General features: G+C 36.3%; 1 protein-coding gene across 9 annotated transcripts in view; it reads right to left on the bottom strand.

Annotated features, from left to right (window-relative positions):
* Positions 1-968: 968 nt before the first annotated feature.
* Positions 969-22242, bottom strand: part of ZMYM4 (zinc finger MYM-type containing 4) — a 163910-nt gene continuing 142636 nt past the window's right edge. For all 9 annotated transcript variants that reach the window (XM_005892637.3, XM_070368447.1, XM_070368445.1 and 6 more), the window contains 4 exons: positions 16654-16765; positions 14966-15214; positions 4280-4409; positions 969-3438 (listed from right to left, as the gene is read on the bottom strand). In XM_005892637.3, coding sequence (XP_005892699.2) covers positions 3231-3438; positions 4280-4409; positions 14966-15214; positions 16654-16765 — 699 coding nt within the window. In that variant the 3' untranslated portion in view covers positions 969-3230. The remainder of the gene's footprint in view (positions 3439-4279; positions 4410-14965; positions 15215-16653; positions 16766-22242) is intronic.

The following is a 22242-nucleotide window of genomic DNA, read 5'->3' on the forward strand; positions in this document are numbered from 1 at the left end:
ACTGTTTTTTGGTTCAAGTTTAGCTTTGGGAAGTGCTTTGTGGCTTCTTCTCGATCCAGCCACTGAGCTGGTTGTTGCCTTGTATAAATCCACTTTTTGTCACATGTCATAATCTGATCAAGAAATGGTTTGTTGTAGTTGTGTAGAATTAAGATGACACTTCAAAATGATGATTTTTTTGATTTGCAGTCAGCCGCAAGATAAGTGAGGTACCCACTTCCCAAGCTTTTTCACTTTTCCAATTTGCTTCAAATGCCAAATGACCATAGAGTGGTCCACGCTGAGTTCTTCGGCAACTTCTTGCGTAGTTGTAAGAGGATCAGCTTCGATGATCCTCTCAATTTGCTGCTGTGAACTTCCCACAGCCAAACACTGCACTCCTCATTGTCAAGGGTCTTGTTTCCTTTGCAAAACTTCTTGAATCACCAGTTCCTGGGCCAAGTGCATTGTTGATGTTGTGAGTTGTCTCTACTGTTTTATGACCCATTTTGAACTCAAATAAGAAAATTACTAGAACTTGCTTTTTGTCTAACATCATCATTTCCCTAATCTAAAATAAACAGCAAGTAATAAGTCATTAGCAAAAGAAATGTGCATTAAAATAATGTATAATATAACCACATTTAAGAATGTGCTCATTAATATCAAACAGCAAAGTTCAACAATGCAAAACCGCAGTTACTTTTGCACCAACCTAATACTTGATACTTCTAGCTTTCAGGGCTTTGAAAACAGTAATAAATTAAAAACCAGAACAAGTCTTTGATGGGGGAAAAAAAACAATTGAAAAGATTTTGCAATGAAACAATGTTTTCTGGACTGAGTAAAAACCAAATAATTTATTTTCTGAAAACTGATCTTTTTCTTTGTAATATACCATCTGTTGTATCATACCAATAGGGTCAAACAGAAAAAAATATTTAAAATTCTTTCAAGACATAAAGAAAATGAATAATTCACCCATCAAATACAAATATACTATTTTATTCTAAGGGAATATTTCTGTGGTTTCTGCAAGGTGAAAACCCGAAAGTGTTTAAAAAACAAAGAACAACAGATAATTTAATGTTTCTCTTGTTTGATATTTTTTCCTCCCCTGGGGGAAAAAGAACCAATTTTACATTATTTTAATAAAATTTAAAAAAGCAAATAACTGGACACACACATCAACAGCTATGCTTATGAGGAATGACCAATAATGAATCAATATTTTCTTTTACAAATTATTCCAGGATCTGGACAACTCTGTGGACGAACATGCAATTGACATCTTGATACAGTCATTTACCTGGATATTGGCTGTTCTCAATTAAAAGATACAGAATTTTTTCCTCTCTCTAGTGTTTTATAATAGTTTATCTACTATGCCATAAATTTGCATTTCTACAGAAGGGGAAACATTAGTGTTTATATAAACCATAAAATTTCTTAGTGGGGACTATTACACCTGATGTTTCTGGATAGTTTATTGGCAGACTTATCAGACAATCCAATTGTTTTTCCTCCATATCAAACAAGGTCTGGAAGTAAGTTTTCCAGTCAGAAATGACAAACACAGATGGAATTAGTCATACAGAACTGGGGCGGATTTACTTCTTTCACACAGTTCTTGGTAACAAAAACAAGATTTGTTACAGGACAGAACCATAAGTACACAATGTCAAAAGGCCTACTTTAAAATTTTCATTGTATTTAAATTTATTTATTAAAAAACAAAAAAACCACCTGCCACTCCCATCTAAAAAAATGGGACATATAGTAAAGTCTTTCAAGGTTAAAATTTCTAAGAGGCTTTTTAGACTTCTCTCATTTCTATTAAAGGATCAAATTAACCTCACCTAAGGAAATTCTGTGATTGGCCAATATTATAGAAGCTTTGATTCAAAATTTTGTGGGGAAGAAACAGAATGGAGAAGAAGGAAATGGATCCATTTGCCAAACACTCCTATGACTTGATCCTCATCAAACTACTAAAACAGCTAGAGTTTGGAATAATGCTATAAGAGGACCTTGTGGATCTTTGCAAGACTGTCAGTGTCTTTGTATACTAACCCCAGAATCCTATTTATTTATTTAAGTGTCTTAGGGTAACAAGGTCATCTTCCAATGCTTTACATAGGAAAATACTAGTTCTTCTTCTACCATAATTCTGATAGCTAAGTAACACTGTGTCTCTGTGGAATCACCCACAGGTTTGCCAGAGAAAGGAGAGACTCTTCTTTTTGAAATGACAAGGGCCTCCAGAAACTGGTGCAAAAGACAAAATAACAGAAATTATTTGGGAAACGGGAAGATAAAACAACAGGAGGAAAGCTGCCATTTGGGGATAAAATAAAAACAAAAGAACCCCCACTTCTGTGCGCCACAGCTCATGCTGTGAGACAGCAGCAATAAAGGCTGACACCCAGAGAAGTGGGCATTTTAGTGGGTTTTCTACAAACATTTCAAAACACCTGGGGTCTAACAAGTGCCACAGATTTTCTGTGTGCATAATTATTTTGCAAGTTTCAGCCCCTTTAACTTAATTTACCCACATCCAGACCCACAGCTGAGAAGGCTAGACCCAGAAAGTGAAGGGGACACATTACTGTATGAACAGCAGTGAAGGCCTTTTCCCCTGATGTGAGGGACCCTATGGCAAAAGCACCAGAGGCTTCTATCCTTCACAGAATTGGCTTGGCAGTGAAAATCAAAATCAAGACCACTTCACTCTCTACCTTTAAAAAAAAAAAAGGCTGAGTATTTTTACTGGGTCTTCAAGTCTGGGCCCCACAGTCCTCATCTGATGCCACTCTTAGCTCTGTACTGATTTCTGCCCTGACTCTTACAGAGGGCTTGCCCAAGTAGCCTACTGCAGCCAAGGCTTCACTCCAAAGCTACCTCTCTAAGGTCTAAGGTTACTATGGTAGAATTTTATACAACAGTTTTCCTTAAAAATATTCCACAATTTGTTATTCCCAAACAAAATAAGATTATGCACCACTCAGAGAAATTGGTTAGTCATTCTGAAGATGTCTAAGAGCAATATCACTGCCGGAGAACAAGGTTTCTCAGCTCACATTCTTTCCTTCAGTTGCCATTTGTACATCCACACTGGTTCACGAGCTGTCTGTTCTCCATTACCTCATAATCAAGTCAAGAGGACTTGGGACTTATCATTTTCCAAAGCTGGATGCATTCACAGTTTGGTGCATACCAACACGTATGAAAATAGGAACCCTACTTCCACTTTAATCTGATAACTCAACATCAGAGTCTTCTGATTTGGCTTTGGCAAGTTCTTCGTGTACCTCCCTCACCATGAGAATACGTGTTAACATGGTGTCCAGGGTCCCAGGGTCTATGGGAAATGTGGAGTACCACATGGGGCTATTTGGAACACAGGAGCGCTCAGGCTGAAGGTAAAACACATCATTCCTCTGCTTCACACTTTCAGAGCTATCACAGGAAAGAAAAGAGAGAAAGAAAACTGGGATCAGAAAGTACAGCACACATGTAATTACTCTTTAAGTATAATGGCTCTCTATCTTTCTTACTATGACTAACATCGTAAACAATGTACCCACAGAGATAAACAAGTTTATAGACATTTATGCTCCAGGAGCAACCTGTAACTGCATATTTTTCCCCCACACTCAGGAATCACACTGGATTTGAAGTAAGTATAATGTTAATAGATGACAAAATGCAAATCCTTCACAAGTATTAGTACTTAAAACTTACCAGGAGCAAAAAAAAATTCAACTCACAAGTGACACTATGGCTGAGACTCATCCTCAGTGCCCAATACCCTGCAATGAATCCCCAGAATACTCCACACAGCTCTGCTGAAGAGCAAACCCAGTCACTGTGTTTCTTTGGGGAAAAAAATTGGCTTTACTGTGGATCTTGCAACTTTTTAAAATCATAAAGTTTCTGTAAGAAAAAGACCACTCAAAAAATGTCAATTCTTTAAAAACTGTTTTCTCATTTATAGACGTAGCAGTACAGTCTTTCCCCTATTTTTCTATGTAAATAACAAATTCATAGCAGAATAAACAATGACAGTGATTCTTGCTTTTTAAGAGATTTTTGGGGGAAAATGCTCAAGATAAAGCAATTTGTTTCTTGGTTCAAAATCCAGGCAGATATGAAAGTGGGGAAAAAAATGAAACCGTAAGTAAATCTTTGTTTAAAGTCACAGACCAGCTACATTTCTGGGATTTGAGCATCTGAAATCTAAAATATAATAATTACTTTTTGAAGAGTGCTGTATCAAGTTCAGAGGAAAATCACTTACCATTTGGACAGATAAAACTCATAAAGTCGGACTGGGCATCTGAGGGGGTTATCAGTATTCTCTGCCATCTCCACACCCACTGGAACATCATCATCTTCATTTCGTTTCCTCTTGCCAATGGTTAGTTTATCTTGAGACAGAAAATTATAATCAAAGAATTAGAAAAGTCTTTCTTCAAATCTTAAGACACCCACTTATATGGTTCCCTTTCCCTTCCTTTCACTTACTCGCGTGTTCAACAAGTATTTATTGAGGATCTATGGAAGCACTAGACTAGTGCTGGGTTAATCAAACAAAGTCCCTGTCCTGTAGAATTTATGTTTTTATCCTTACCCAAGTTGGGGCAGCATGACAAAAAGCATGATGCCTGAGAGTAAGTCTCAATTCTGAGCCTGACTTTGTTAGGCAATTTTATTAGGCGTAGGGTTCTTAATCCATAGCAAAATAAAGAGAAAAAAGGGTTCTGCATGTTTTTCTCCTATAGTAGAGATCAAAACAGAAGCTGGCACCTCTTTCTCTGAAAACAGTTCTCCTGTAGGACACCAGTGTCCATTGGGCGTTTGTTTAAGTCTCTTTCATTTGTTATAGTATTATGAGAAGTGAAATCTTTTGTCAGAAAAAGAATTCTCAGTAAAGCTGACCATTTGATAAGGAAAGAGCAATCCCTTTTTTACCAGCAGAGTTGTGCAGAGGCCAAGGGTTATCAGAAAGAAGCCAGGGTAAAGACATGGAAAGCAGGCTGTTTCCTTCCCACTTTCTCCATTCAAACTTCAAGAGAACATTAGGTGGATCTGGAAACCCGAAGGAAAAAAGGTTTTCTTCTTCTTTTCTCATATCTGCTTTTAACAACTGATCCAAAAATTTCCCCAGCTTCCCGTATTAGTTCTGAATTAGGCATATGTCATCCAGTTTTCCACTTAGAGACTATCTAAATAGAAAATATGCTAGCTGCTCATTCATAAAAGAAGCTAAATTTACTACCAATCTGGTCAAACACCTAATCAGAAAACAGGGAAATGTTGTCCCATTGTCTCTACCTCCTTGAATTAATATAAATTTTTAAAGTTATCTATTTTTATTTATTTGGCAGAACCAGGTCTTAGTTGCAACATGTGGAATCTTTAGCTGTGGCACGTGAACTCTTTAGCCATGGCACGTGAGATCTAGTTCCCCAACCAGGGATCACATCTGCAACCCCTGCGTTGGGAGCGTGGATTCTTAGGTACTGGGCCACAAGGGAAGTCGCTGAATTAATATCCATTAAGAGCATAAAGTGGGCTATATATAAACAAAACATACGAGGGTATGAATGCATGGTGGAAAAAGCAAGATAATCTTAGTATTTTCTAAAGTAAACGAGCAACTGAGAAAAAAGTAAATACAAGATGAACATCACAATTATTCTTTACAGATTCTAGTTTCAGTAATTTAAAATTCTTACATTCAAAATATATACTTCACTCTTATCTCAAGGAAATAACAGCTTGGTTTTGGGAATTTCAGAACTTGCAATTCTGTTCAAAATAATTTCTAGTTCTATAATAACAACATTAATTTTTAAATATTAATAACAAATTATTAACAGATTTTTTAGAATGCAAGATCATAAACCTTCTAATAAAACAGTCACTGCTGATATTTTTCTACTGTGTATGACGGCAGTATACTCTAGGACAGGTTTAAGTTCCCTCAGAATTTTACAGCGTTAACATATTATTGACTAGAGACGTATCAACACATTTTTAGAGAGTGATACAATTAACATCACCAGGTGAAGCTGTTAAGAGTTTAAAACTGACCAAGGATTCATTATGTAACTTAGGATTGTTATCATTCACGTTTTGCTCCATTAGGTTTTTGTACCAGCCTTGTGTATATTAACGTAACATTTTCAAAACTGACACATTGAAAATTTTTGAGTAAAGAAGAATTTTTTGGTGAATTTTATACAGGTACTTTCTCTGATTTTCCAAGTGACATATATACTAGTGTCTTGGAAGATGACAGTTCTTCAAAATATAGTTCTGATTCAAACAATGCGAATATTAGGAAAAAAATAAGACAAAAGGCCGTAGTGATTGATTCTGATACATACAGGGAAACTCATGGTGCTAGAGAATGTACCTCTGCTTCTACAGGAGAGAGGACTAAAGACAACATTTCAAGAAAATTAGAAGACTTCACAGGTGTGTCAAGTGTAACTACTGAATCAAGAACCCACAAAGCGTTAGTGAAATAACAGAATTAATACCTGGCTGGTCAAAATAAAAACCACCAGCCACAGGTGTTAGTTTCTACAAAAATCCTGTGGTCAATAATGAGTTAACTAAAACGGAGTACTCTGGTCAAAAACCCCGAAACTTTTAGAAACACTAGATTTAAAAGTTATGCAAGTTCCTTTTAACTAGTAATTGACCCATCTGTTGCCTCTAAATCAATGATCCCCAATCTTGGCTGTATATTTCAATTTCTTGCAAAGTTTTAAACTGAAGATTATCTGGGTTACATCCCTAATGAATTAAATTAGAATGTCTAATTTAAATGACAATAAAAGAGGACTTTTAAGTGATTAATACTCTGTACTGAAGAGGGCATGAGTTTGAATCCTGGTCAGGGAACTAAGATCCCACAAGCCATGCAACATGGCAACCACTCCCCTCCACCAAAATAGCCCACCAATAAAAGCATACTGAAGCAACTGATTCTTCTAATTTTAAGTCAAGCCTTTAATATGACCCTAACAATAGAGAAAGCATTTAAATGTTAAACTAAAGCTATATTCTTCCATGTCTAGAATTTGCAATTCCTCTTCTCTAATAAGTGTCTATCTGAATACTAATAAGATTTCAAATAGAAATCTTACAAGGAGGGGACAAGATGCAAGAGTAGGAAGATCCTGGGCTCATCTCTTTCCATGAACACACCAAAACTACAACTATACACGGAGCAGCTATCCTTGAGAAAGACCTGAAGACCAGCACAAAAGATTTTCCTCAACTAAAGATAAAAAGAAAATCACCATTAAGATGGGTAAGAGAGGCAGAAATGGTATCTGGCCAGGACCCACAGGCAGAGAGGACATCACAGCTGCAGAGGTCCTCCTGAGGAGCAAAGTGTCCAAACTCCGCATCGAGCTCCCCAGCCGAGGGGGAATCAGCACCAGAGAGATAAGCCAACAAACCCCCATAACACCTGGATTTGAAAACCAGTGGGACTTACATCCAGAGGTCTGTAGGAAACTAAAACTTAAAGAGCACATGCAAAAACTCTCTTGCCCCAAGTCCCAGAGGCAGCAGTTTGAAGAGGACCTGGGTCATATGTGAAGGAGAGTCACTGACTGATTTTAGGGTGTGTGCAGCAGAGCCAGGGACTTTTATAATTTCCTCTGGTTCTGTAGCCACTGAGGAACTACGCCTACTTGGTCCAGGGCTGGTGGGTGCCAGTTTGACTCTCCCCATCTCATCCCAGGCTCACCTGTAGATCCATCCAAGCTGACGCTCCTCCAAAGCTATACTACTACACCTAGCAAATGGCTCTGGCCAGCACTAGAGCCCCTCCAAAGCAGCTCCACCCTAGGAGATGGCCTTGCAAACCATACTGCCTTCAACGGTCACAACTCACCATTATAGCCAGCTTTGTCAGGGTCCAGTCCTGCACACCAGTAAACCTACAGCCATCATGGCCTAACCACAGAGAAGGGTGCATGCAGCCCTTTTACATAAAGTCACCCTTTAAAGGCTGGCAGATGTGGCTGATCTATCTAGTACATAGAAACAAACGCAGAGAGCTAGGAATATTGAAGAGACAAAGGAATTTTTCCAAATAAAATAGGCAAAAACTAAGGATTCCCAAAGAAGGCAGGAAAGAAACAAAATCTATTTGAAGAAAAAACTGGCTGAAAACTTCACTAACTTGAAAAAGTATAAAGTCATCCAATTCCAGGAAATGCAGAGTCCCAAACAAGATGAATGCAAAGAAACCTACACTGAGGCACATTATAACTAAAATGTCAAAAGTTAAAGATAGAGAATATTTAAAGCAGCAAGGAGAAGAAAGGGGTGACAGAGGACGAGATGGCTGGATGGCATCACTGACTCAATGGACGTGAGTTCGAGCAAGCTCTGGGAGATGGTGAAGGACACGGAAGCCTGGTGTGCTGCAGCCCACAGGGTTGCAAAGAGTCAGACATGACTGAGCAAAAGAGAGAAATAACTAGTTACATACAGAGGAGCCCCCACAAGACCATCAGCTGACTTTTCAGCAGAAACTTTAAAGCCAGAAGGCAGTGGCATGAGGTATTCAAAATGGTTAAAGGAAAAAATTTACAACTGAGAATACTCTGTCAAGATTATCATTCAGAACTAAAGGTGAAATAAAGTTTCCCAAACAAGCAGAAGTTAAAGAGTTTATCATTACAAAACTGACCCTACAACAAATGTTCAAGGGACTTCTTTGAACATAAAAAGAAGGCCATTACTTGAAATATGAAAATTATGGAAGAAAAAAACTCAATGTAAAGGCAAGCACATACTAAAGGTAGTGACTCAACCATCTATGCAGCTAGTATGAAGATTATAAAAGTAGTAAGATCAAATAATCTATTAAAGAAAATACAACATTAAAAAAATAAAATTTGTCAAAACATAAAAGATGGGGTGGGGTGGTGAGAGTAAAAATGTAGTGCTTTTAGAACACACACAAACTTAAGCAACCATCAACTGAAAATAGACTGCTATATACATAAGTTATTATATAAGAGCCTCATGATAACCACTAACCAAAACCAAATAACAGATACACACACGAAAAAGAAAAAAGAATACAAACAAAACTAAAAAGTAATCAAGCTGCAAGGGAAGAGAGCAAGAAGAAAAGAAACAGATGTGAACAATACAATCATAAAAATTTTTTAAATGGTAATAAATACATTTTTGTTGTTCAGTCATTAAGTTGTGTTGGACTCTGTGACCCTGTGGACTGCAGCATGCCAGGCTTCCCTGTCCTGTACATAGCAATAACTACTTTACATGTAAATCAACTAAATGCTGCAATCTAAAGACACAGGGTGCCTGAATGGATACCAAAATAAGATCCATATATATGCTGCATATCAGAGACTCACTTCAGACCTAAAGACACACAGACTGAAAGCAAGGGAAAAGAAAAAGATATCCCATGGAAACGGAAACAGAAAGCTGGGGTAGCAGTACTTTACATTAGACTAAAAAGACTTTAAAACAAAGACGGAAGAAGGACACTGCATAACGATAAAGGCAACGTTTCAACAATAATACAAAACATTTGTATGTATGTATGCATCCTACACAGGAGTACCTAAATACAATAATAAGCAAATATTAACAGACACAAAAGGAGGTAGTGACAATAATACCACAACAGCAGGGGGACTCTAACATCCTATTTATATCAATGGACACATCAATAAGGAAACACTGGCCTTAAAGGACACATTTGACCAGATGAACTTAATAAACAGTATGTTCCATCCCCAAACAAAATAATATTCAAGTACACATGGAACATTCTCCAGATACATCACATCAGACCACAGAACAAATCTCAATAAGTTTGTTGTATTCAGTTGCCAAGTCATGTCTGACTCTATGACCTTATGGACTGCAGCAAACCAGGCTTCCCTGTCCTTCACTATCTCCCGGAGTTTGCTCAAACTCATGTCCTCTGAGTCAGTGATGCCATCCAACCATCTCATCCTCTGTCACCCCAAAGCTGAAATCATACTAAGCATCTTTCCCGACCATAATGCTATCACACTGGACAGCAACTAAAGGGGAAACACTGGAAAAAACAAATATGTGGAGTCCAAACAACATGCTAGTGAACAATCAACGGATCACTGAAGAAATCAACGAGGAAATTAAAAAAAAAACACGTACTTTGAGACAAAAATCTATCAGCTGCAGCAAAAACAGTTCTAAGAGGGACGTTTATAGTGATATAGGTCTACCATAGGAAACAAAAAACTCAAATAATCTAACTTTATACCTAAAGGAACTAGAAAAAGAACAGCCGAAAACCAGTTAGTAAAGGAAGTAATAATAAAGATCAAAAGTGAAAATACATAAAATAGAAACAAAAAAACAGAAGAGAACCTGTTCTTTGAAAAGATGAATAAAACTAACCAGATTCATCAAAAACAAAAAGAGAGGGCTCAAATAAATAAAATGAAAATTCAAACAGAAGTTACAATTGACACCACAGAAACACAATGGATCACAAGAGATTACCGTGAACAGTTCTATGCCAACAAATTAGACAACCTAGGGGAAAAAATGGATAAATTCTTAGAAACATACTATCTGACTAAATCAGGCAAGAAATAGAAAACATGAACAGACCAATCACCAATAATAAAACTGAATCAATAATCATAAAACTCTCAAAAAACAAAACCTGGAGCCAGATGGCTTCACAGATGAGTTTACCAAACATTTAGGTAAGAGTTAATACCTATCCTTCTCAAACTATTCCAAAACAGGAGAGGAAGTAACTCTTGCAAACTCATTCTACATGGCCAGCAGAACCCTGATACCAAAACCAAAGACACCAGAAAAAGAAATAAAATGACACGCCAATATCACTGATCCTCAACAAGATATGAGCAAACTGAATTCAACCATACATTAAAAGGATCATATGCCATGAACAAATGGGATTTATCCCAGGGATACAAGAATGATTCAATATTCACAAATCAACATAATACACCACATTAAGAAAATGAAGGATAAAAAGCATAAGGTAATCTCAGCAGATGCAGAAAAAGCTTTTGAAAAAAATTCAACATCCATTTCTGATAAAAACTCAACAAAGCAGCTACAGACGGAAGATACCCACACAATAAATGTGATATATGATAAACTCACAACTAACATTATACCCAATGGTGAAAAGCTGAATAAATTTTCTCTAAGTTGGAGAATAAGACAAGATGGTCACTCCTGACCGTTTTATTCAACATAGTATTGGATGAAATCCTAGCCATGGCAATCCTACAAAGACCGAGGCAATCTACAAAGTCCTAAGCAATCAAACAAGAAAAGGAAATTTTTAAAAATCAACAACTTTGCTGGCGGTCCAGTGGCTAAGGTTCCATGCTCCCAATGCAGGGGACCCAGGTTCAATCTTTTGTCAGGGAATTAGATGCCACATTTGCAACAATTAAAGATTCTGTATGCCACAATGAAGATCGAAGATGCCAGGTGCCACAACTAAGACCTGGAGGAGCCAAATAAATAAAATAAAGAAATATTTTTAAAATAATACTAAAAGACACATCACAGGTTACAAAAAATATTTTTAAAAATTCAAACTGGAAAAGAAGAAGTAAAACCATCACTACCTGCAGATATACTATATATAGAAAATTCTAAAGACACTACCAAAAAATTGTAAGAAGAAATCAATTCTAGTAAATACATTTTACAGGATACAAAACATGTAGAAATATTTCAGATTTCTATACACTCATAACAATCTATCAGAAACAGAAATTAAGAAAACAATCCCATTTACAACTACATCGAAAATAATAAAATACCTAGGAAGAAATTTAACCAAAGAGGTGAAAGACCTGTACTCTAAAAACTATAAAAAGATACAAATAAATTGGAAGATACACCATGCTCATAGACTGAAAGAACAGTGTTAAAATGTCTATTCCAAAATAACTGACAGATTCAATGCAATCCCTAACAAAATACTGGTTTTTCAAAAGGCAGAGGAACCAGCGATCAAATTGCCAACATCTGCTCAATCATCAAAAACAGAAGACAGTTCCAGAAAAACATCTATTTCTGCTTTACTGAATATGCCAAAGCCTTTGACTGTGTGGATCACAATAAACTGTGGAAAATTCTGAAAGAGACGGAAATACCAGACCACTTGACCTGCCTCTTGAGAAACTTGTATGCAGGTCAGGAAGCAACAGTTAGAACTGGACATGGAACAGACTGGTTCCAAATAGGAAAAGGAGTACGTCAAGGCTGTATATTATCACCCTGCTTATTTAACTTATATGCAGAGTACATCATGAGAAACGCTGGGCTGGAAGAAGCACAAGCTGGAACCAAGATTTCCGGGAGAAATACCAATAACCTCAGATATGCAGATGACACCACCCTTATGGCAGAAAGTGAAGAGGAACTAAAAAGCCTCTTGATGAAAGTCAAAGAAGAGAGTGAAAAAGTTGGCTTAAAGCTCAACATTCAAAAAACGAAGATCATGGCATCTGGTCCCATCACTTCATGGGAAATAGATGGGGCAACAGTGAAAACAGTATCAGACTTTATTTTTTTGGGCTCCCAAATCACTGCAGATGGTGACTGCAGCCATGAAATTAAAAGACACTTACTCCTTGGAAGGAAAGTTATGACCAACCTAGATAGCATATTGAAAAGCAGAGACACTACTTTGCCAACAAAGGTCCGTCTAGTCAAGGCTATGGTTTTTCCAGTGGTTATGTATGGACGTGAGGGTTGGACTGTGAAGAAAGCTGAGCGCTGAAGAATTGAAGAATTGATGCTTTTGAACTGTGGTGTTGGAGAAGACTCTTGAGAGTCCCTTGGACTGCATGGAGATCCAACCAGTCCATTTTAAAGGAGATCAGTCCTGGGTGTTCTTTGGAAGGACTGATGCTAAAGCTGAAACTCCAATACTTTGGCCACCTCACGCGCAGAGTTGACTCACTGGAAAAAAACACTGATGCTGGGAGGGATTTGGGGTCAGGAGGAGAAGGGGACAACAAAGGATGAGATGGCTGAATGGCATCACCGACTCGATGGACATGAGTTTGAGTGAACCCCAGGAGTTGGTGATGGACAGGGAGGCCTGGCGTGTTGCAATTCATGGGGTTGCAAAGAGTCGGACATGACTGAGTGACTGAACTGAACAAAATACCATTTGCATTTTTCACAAAGACAGAGCAAGTAATTCTAAAATTTATATGAACTCACAAAATACCACAAATGGCCAAAGGTATCTTGAATAAGTACAAAGCTGGAGGTTCACACTTCCTGACTTCAAACTACCATTGTTTCTTAAAAACACAAGTTTGAACTATATGGATCTACTCATACATGGATTTTTTTCAATAAATACACACAATACATGGCTTTTGAATCTGCAGACATGAAATGGTAAATGAGGAGGGCTGACTGTAAAGTTATATGCAGATTTTCAACTTGCTGGCTTAAGCTTCAACTGTATACCCAAAGCCACAATGATCATAACAGTATGGTAGTGGTGTGAAGACAGAGACACAAATCAGTGGGACAGAACAGATAGACCAGACATAAACCAATCCTTTGACGATCAATGTATGACAAAGAAAGCAAGAATACACACTGGGCAAAGACAGACTCTAAAGCAAACGGATTGGGAAAACCAGACAGCTACGTGGAAAAGAATGGAAGTGCACCACTTTTTCACACCATGTACAAAATTAAACTCAAAATGGATTCAAGACTTACATGTAAGACCTGAAACCATAAGACTCCTAGAGGAAAACACCAGCAGGAAACTCTGACATTGGTGTTAATAATATTTTTTTGGCGCTGTCTCATCAGATGAAGACAACAAAGCAAAAATAAACAACTGGGGCCAAATCAAACTTAAAAGATTCTGCATGGCAAAGGAAATGCCACAAAATGAAAAGGCAGCTTACTGAATGGGTAAGGATATTTGCAAAGTATACATCTGGAAAGGGGTTAACACACAAATCATACAAAAACTCAGAAAACTCAATATAAAAAATGCAATTAAAAAATGGGCAGAGGATCTAAATAGACATTTTTCCAAAAGGGACATACAAGCTGCCAACAGACAAATGGAAAGATGCTCCACATGACTAGTCATCAGGAAAATGCAAGTCAAAACCCACAACAAGATATCATCTCATATCTACCAGAACGACTATCATGAAAGGGACAAGGGAGCCCTGCACACTGCTGGTCAGAGTGTGCACTGCTGCAGCCCCTGTGGAAAACAGCACACAGCGTCCTCAAAAACCGAAAACAGAGCTACCATATGGTCCAGCAATTCTGCTTCTGGGTATTTTTTACCCAAAGGAAACAAAAACACTAATTCAAAAAGATATAAATGCACCCCTATGTCCAATACAGCATTACTGACAATAGCCAAAATATGGATGTGTCCATCAATAGAAGGATTAATTCATTCAGCTATAAAAAAGAATATAATCTTGCCATTTGTTAAAAGACAGAGTGTGCTATGCTAAGTGAAAAAAGTCAGTGAGAAAAAGAAAAATACCATATGATTTTATCTGTATGTATAATCTAAAAAAATTAACAGACAAAACAGAAATAGACTCACAGCTACAGAGAACAAACTGGTGGATGCCAAAGGCAAGAGGGGTGGGGGTAATTAGGTGAAGGGTATTAAGAGGTATGAGATTCCAGTTATAAAATAAATAAGTCATGAGGAGGTAATATGCAGCATACAGAATACAGCCAATACTACTGTAATAACTTTGTATGGTGACAGATGGTTACTAGACTTATAGTGGTGATCATTTCATAACGTATTTAAATGTCAAGTCATTATGTTACACACCTGAAACGAACATAATATAGTACATCAACTATATTTCAATTAAAAAAGAAAGAAATCTTGAAAACTCTACCACACCTGGTTCCGACTCTTGTTTCTGTGAAGGTGGGAAGAACCTCAGATATGTCATCTTGGTGCTGTACTTCAGCGTCCTCGTCCGCCTCATCACATGGGCAAAAGAAAGCTGCAAGTGCTCAGTAACATTCCGTAGTTGAAAGTATTTGGTATTGAAGAAAAGGAGGGTGTTCAAGAGGACGATTGGTGAGTAAGCGCCCAGCTGTTTGCACTCCCACAAATGCTCTTCTTCAATGCGAGAGAACATGTAACCTGAACAGAACAGGGGCAAAGAAACAGCACTAAGCTCCTGCTAAAAGGGACTATGTAATTTCTTTAATTCTCAGACAGGAGGATACTAAGGAGAACACTGATTGCTCCTCTTTGTCCCTCTTCCTCATACATAAAAATATAAAAAGCACTGCAAAAAAAAGGGCAGATGATTCCAGTGAAACAAACATAGTGAGCACTCCCCTAAAACAGTTTTAATCTATTGTTATTTTAGACCAGGGCATGGTAAATTTTTCCTGTGAAGAGCCAGATGATAAGTATATTAAGCATTGTGGGCCATAAGGGCTCTGAACAACTTTGTTGTTGTGAAAGATAAGGAAGTATAGACAATACAGAAACAAATAGGTATGGCTATTTATAAATTTTATTTATAGAAACAAATTTGATTCTCATGCAATTTTCCCATGTCACAAAATATAATTTAATTTCCCCCAACTATTTAGAAATGTAAAAAAATATTTTTAGCTGATAAACTATATAGAAACAGGCAAGAGGCCAGATCCAACCATGAGGTGCAGTTAGCAGACTCTTGTTTGAGATCATTATGCTTACTGTTAACTGCTTCAGTTTTATTTGGCTAACAACATTAGAAAGCAGCTCCTATTTAAAACTTATATTAAGAGAAATTACTTCACAATAGTTCATCTGTATTTTTCCTGAAAAGCACAGGTCAGAAGAATTAAAATTAGTATACTTTTAAACACAGCTTCCTCATGATATCCGTTAAACTCAGGTCTTTCCTAATGTTCTCTCCCCAATCCTCTTTGTTACCACCTCTCATTCTATTCTTGGGAGACTGCCCACGAATACATTATTTGTTACTTCCAAATACAGGTTCTTAGCTCCTCCTTTAAAAGCTAAATGCATCACGCCACTGTATTCCTTTTAATGCTTCATAGGTTCTCTGTAGCCCAAAAGAAGGGGACCACATTTCTGGGCATTACATTCAACCTCTCCATTCACAGGCAAGGAGCATGAGAGCAGGAGTGAATTAGGGGCTTGTCCAAAGACATATGGTCATAGACAATTCAAGGATGAAGACTTAACTCTCTTAACAAGTTCAGGGTACTTTTTTCAAAATACTGAAGAAGATCTACTGCTAACAGAGTCTAAAAGTAGTATATGTGGCAGCTACTGGTATAGTGTACAACTTTACCAATACTACCATATCAAAAATGGTTTCTAAAAAGTAAATGTAGCCTTTAGTTATTTTTTTATATCGAGTAGTCATTATCTCTTCATGTGCTATATGCAAGATATAGTTTTATTAAGTAACTGATAATAAACCAAAGATTTTCTCCTCAAAAGTCCAAATATAAGTCAAGACAAATATAAAAGGAACAATTTACAAAAGATAAGCATAAAAATTAAGCAATTTAAGAAGGCATATCATGAAAAGAATCAAAATATAATCATCCTACCATTAGGAAGTATTGTAGGTTCCCATATTTTCAAGAGTTTGGTAAGTTCAATCATAAATCTGGAATAGGGCTCAGTAAAAATGTTATCTATTCTACCATTTTCAAACAGGTACTACAAGAGAAAAAATGGAAACATATATGTTGATACAAAGAAAACATAAAATGTAAAAAATATATGTTTAGGAATATAGTTTACCCTTAGTTTCTGTCCTTACAATACTGAGAAATATTTTAAGGATACAGTCAAAACAGAAGAATTCAAGCTAAAGATCCTTTGCACATGAATTAACATTATCTTGACCACTGAGCTTGTAAGGTAAAGTTTTACATTTCCTTTTAAAAACAATTATTTAAAATAATAATAATAAATCAGTACCTTTCAGTCACTTAATAAAACTGATATACTAAACACTGTTCTTAATTCATATTTCTCAAATCATTTTTTAATTCTCAGCATCTGAGATGTACTCTTAGAAGTTTGTTTGCTTTTGAATCTAGTTATAAGATCATTTCCTGAAAATAATACAGTTAGCTAGTGTCAGGTGACCCGAGGGTACTGAAACTGTAAAACTATTTATTTGGAGGCTTCTAACCACAGCTCTCAACTCTCTGCCCCACAAGCCAGCCTTCACAAAGTTCAAGTCTAATTACAGGACATAAAATTATGCTAATTATAACCATCAAGAATCATTTCAGAGAGGAAACAAGCAATAGCTTGAGTAAATTACTATTAACTATTTTGAGGGTGCAGGTGAGGTCAGATGAAATCACTCAGAGAAATAAAATCAGTAGAATATGAGAAGAACACAAAGTAGCATAATTATAACCTAAAAATCTTGGTGTCTTAAAGATCTAGTATTTTAAACATTTATCTATGGCTATGTTGGTTTCCTGCTTTCTTGATCTATGTATGACTTGCTGTAAATTTTTATTTCCACTTAAGTATTATTCTGGCTAATAAAGATTATATACCATTTCAATGTACACTTTTACAGGTCTCTTTAAAGGCAATTTATGATCATATTGCCAGATTACAGTTTTGTTGTTGAAAAGTATTCATTTCCTTTTTATTTTAATAAAGTTATTTTTACAACTTAAAAATATTATATCTCATTATGAAAAGAGTTTAAAATATAGAAAAGGTGGAAGAAAAGTACGTTCAGACTTATTACTCAAAAGCAACTACTATCTACAATCAACTATCAATCTTTAAAAAATTTTTCTTTATGAATATATAGAGTTGAGTTTTTATACAGTAACTCAAATATAAGTACATATAAAATACATGGGTTAAAAAAAAAAATCACTGGACTTCGCTGGTGGTCCAGTGGCTAAGATTCCATGGTCCTAATGCATGGGGCTCGGGTTCAATCTCTGGTCAGGGAATTATTTAGATCCTACATGCTGCAACTAAGAGTTCCCATGCCTCAACTAAGACTGAGAGCAACCAAATAAATATATCAATAAAATAAAAAAGAAATATTAAAAAAAAATCACTTCTCCCTTAGATCAGGAATGAGATAAAAATGCCACTTCTATTCAACACTGGATAGGAAATCCTAGCCAGAGTAACCAGACAAGAAAAAGAAATAAAAAGCATTGAAATAGAAGAGGAAGAAGTAAAACTATCTCTATTTGCAGTGACACGAACCTATATATAGAAAATTCTAGAGTCCACAAAAAAATAATTAGAGCTAATAAATTAACTCAATAAAGCTGCAGAATACAAGCAACATAAAATCAGTTGCAATCAACAATCCAAAGAGAATATTAAGAAAATTCCATTTACAACAGTATCAGAAATAAAATACTTGAGAAGAATAAATTTAACCAAGGAGATACACATTTACACACTTAAAACTATATAGAACTTCTGAAATTAAAGACCTAAGAAAAACATCTTGTATTTATGGATCTAGAGACAGTATTATTACACTAGAGACAGTATTATTACAATACCAATACTCCCCAAAGTAAACTACAGATTCAATGCAATCCTATCAAAATCCCAAAGGTTCAGATTTTCTTTTTTGAAGAAATGGAAAAGTCAATCCTAAAACTATTATGAAATTGTAAGGAATATAGTCAAAAGAATCTTGAGGAATCACATTTCCCAATTTCAAAATTTGCTACAAAGCTACAGTAATCAAAACAGTGTGTATTGCCACAAGAATACTCATATGACCAAAAAGTATTAAAAACTGAGAGTGTAAAATAAGCACATACACATTTAGTCAAATGATTTTTGGCAAGGATGTCAAGATCAATGAATGAAGAGCAGACTCTTCAACAAATGATGCCAGGAGAACTGGATATCCACATATCCAGTTATCCCTAATTCAATATATCCCTGTGTTAATCACTTAGTTGTGTCTGACCCTTTGTGACCCCATGGACTGTAGCCTGCCAGGCTCCTCTGTCATGGAATTTCCCAGGTAAGAATACTGGAACGGATTGCCATTTTCTTCTCCAGGGTATCTTCCCGACTCAGGGATTGAACCCAGATCTCCTGCACTGCAGGCAGATTCTTTACCATCTGAGCCACCAGGGAAGTCCTGGTGGCTCACCTGATAGAATAATCATTCAAAACAGAGGATCTAAACACCGGTCCACTGACGTAAACATAAGAGCTAAGACCATAAAACTTTTAGAAGAAAACACAAGCAAATCTTAATGAACTTGAACTTCCCAATGGATTCTTTAGATATATCACCAAAAGAACAAGCCACAACAGAAAAAATGAACTGAACTTTATCAAAATTAAAAATGAAAGTACAAGAAAGTATATGAAACTGAAAAGAAAACCCAGAGAACTGGAAAAAAAATATTTGAACCACAAATCTAATAGAAGTTTACTATCCAGACTATAAAAAGAGATTCTACAACTCAATAACAAGCAAACTACTCAGTTTTAAAACAGGCAAAAGATTTGGACATTTTCCCTGAAGAGACTACACAAATGGCTTCGTACATGAAAAAATGCTCAGTGTCATTAGTCATTAGGGAAAAGCAAATCAAAATCACAATAGGATACCACCTCACACCCATCAGATGGCTATTTTTTTCTTAAGGATATTAACAAGGGTTTACAAGTATATGGAGATAATGTAATACTCAGAAGTTGCTGCTGGGGATGTAAAATGGTGCAGTCATCTTGGAAAATGGTTTGGTGGTTCCTCAACAAGCTAAAGAGTTACCATTTGACTCTAGAATTCCACTCCTAGGCATATAGTACCCAAAAGACATCAAAATGGGTGTTCAAACAAAAACATATATGAATGCTCATAGCAGCACTCACTATTCAGAGCAGCCAAAAGATAGACAGCACTCTAATGTCTATCAACACTTTTCCAACAACAGAATAATTCAACCATAAACGGGAACAAAGTACTGATTCATATTACAAAATGGATGATCTTTGAAAACATCGTGTTAAGTGAAAGAACCAAGGCATCAAAGTCCATAAACTGTAACTTTCCACTTACATGAAACATCTAGAATAGGCAAACCCATAGAGACAGAAAGCAGATTTATGGTTGCCAAGGACTAGATGGAGGAGGTAAGAAGTGAAAGCATAATGGGTAAGAGGTTTCCCTTTAGAGAAATAAAATTTTAGAACAAGATAGTGATGATGGTTGTACAACATCATGAATGTAGTGAATTATATACTTTAAAATGGTAAATTTTATATGTATTTTACCATACTATAAATACTACACATACAATTTTTCAAGTTACTTTTCAAAATGTATGTCTCCAAAAGTTTTCCATGTCAAAACATATAGAAGTTACAGAACCAATTCATTCCTTTAAAACTACTGTTTGATATTTAATAGTATGGATGTACTATATTTAATTGAATCATTTCATGAACACTAAGGGGGTTTCTAGTTTTTTGCTGTTAAAAACATTACAATGAAAACACTATTATGTGTTTTTCTAGGTAATTGTAGTAATTTCTTTGTGGGAAAGATACTGATCAATAGATTTGCTAGACTGAACAATCTATATGCACTTCAAGTTTTAATAGTCACTGTCAACTTGCCCTCTGAAAAGGCCTCCAACAGTGCACATGTGTCTTCACTAATACTTAGTATTATCAAACTTCTCAATCTTTCAAGTTTTTTAATCCATCTGATAGGTGAAAATTTTCGCTGATTACAGCTGACCACTATTTTATATTAGAGAGGCAGCCCAACACAGTAATCATAACACGGACCCTAAAGCTGAGCTACCTGCGTTCACTTCACACCTTGGCCCTGCCACTTACTACCTTTAAGACCTTAGGCAAGTTATTTAACTCACTGTGCCTCAGATTCTTCAGCAGAAAATGATATTAGTTCTTATACATCATAAGTGTACACTAACAATTATGTAAGTTAATATATGAAATGGGCTTATATTAAAATATGGCATACAAAGTAAATGATTGTTAAATATTCCTGATACATTTTATCTATTAGCAATCTTTTGATTTTCTTCTGTTACTTGACTGTTTCTTTTGCCAATTACCCCTCCTACAGAACGTTAACAATGGTGGTCAAGGCATTGATATTAAAGCTGTTGTTTTACATGCTTATGTATTTTCAAAACTCTTTACAATTAGCACCAGTTCAGTTCAGTTCAGTTCAGTTGCTCAGTCATGTCTGACTCTTTGTGACCCCATGGACTGCAGCACGCCAGGCTTCCCTGTCTATTACCAACTCCTGGAGCTTACTCAAACTCATGTCCATCGAGTTGGTGATGCCATCCAACCATCTCATCCTCTGTTGTCTCCTTCTCCTCCAGCAACAGGGTCTTTTCCAATAAGTCAGTACTTTGCATCAGGTGGCCAAAGTACTGGAGTTTCAGCTTCAGCAGCAGTCCTTCCAATGAATATTCAGGACTGATTTCCTTTAGGGTGGACTGGTTGGATCTCCTTGCAGTCCAAGGGACTCTCAAGAGTCTTCTCCAAAACCACAGTTTAAAAGCATCAATTCTTCGGAGCTCAGCTTTCTTTATAGTCCAACTCTCACCTCCATACATGACTACTGGAAAAATCACAGCTTGGACTAGACGGACCTTTGTTGGCAAAGTAATATGCTGCTTTTTAATGCTGTCCAGGCTAGTCACAGCTTTTCTTCCACGGAGCAAGTGTCTTTTAACTTCGTGGTGGCGGCACCATCTGCAGTGCTCTGAAGTCTATCACTCGTTCTCACTGTTTCCCTGTCTATCTTCCATGAAGTGATGGGACCGGATGCCACGATCTTAGTCTTCTGAATGCTGAGTTTTAAGCCAACTTTTAAGCATAACCATATGTTTATAATGCCAACTTTTATAGCATAACCATATGTTTATAATGAGGAAAAAATAAAAAAGGAAACAAATTTGAGATGTAAACGTAAGTAAACTTTTAAAATTCCCTATAAGGAATAAGTTATAGGTTAACGAAAGTTTATTTCTTGCCAAAATTGCTAACAAGTTTGTAATTACTTACTTTCTATAAGTCATCTGAGAATTTGTTAACCTATAGAATTGTTACAGAAAGTCATTTATTAATATAAACAAATAACAAGAGAAATATACTAGGAAAAAACGTAACAGGTTTAT

This window comes from Bos mutus, chromosome 3, assembly GCF_027580195.1.
Source record: "Bos mutus isolate GX-2022 chromosome 3, NWIPB_WYAK_1.1, whole genome shotgun sequence".
Lineage (NCBI taxonomy): Eukaryota > Metazoa > Chordata > Mammalia > Artiodactyla > Bovidae > Bos > Bos mutus.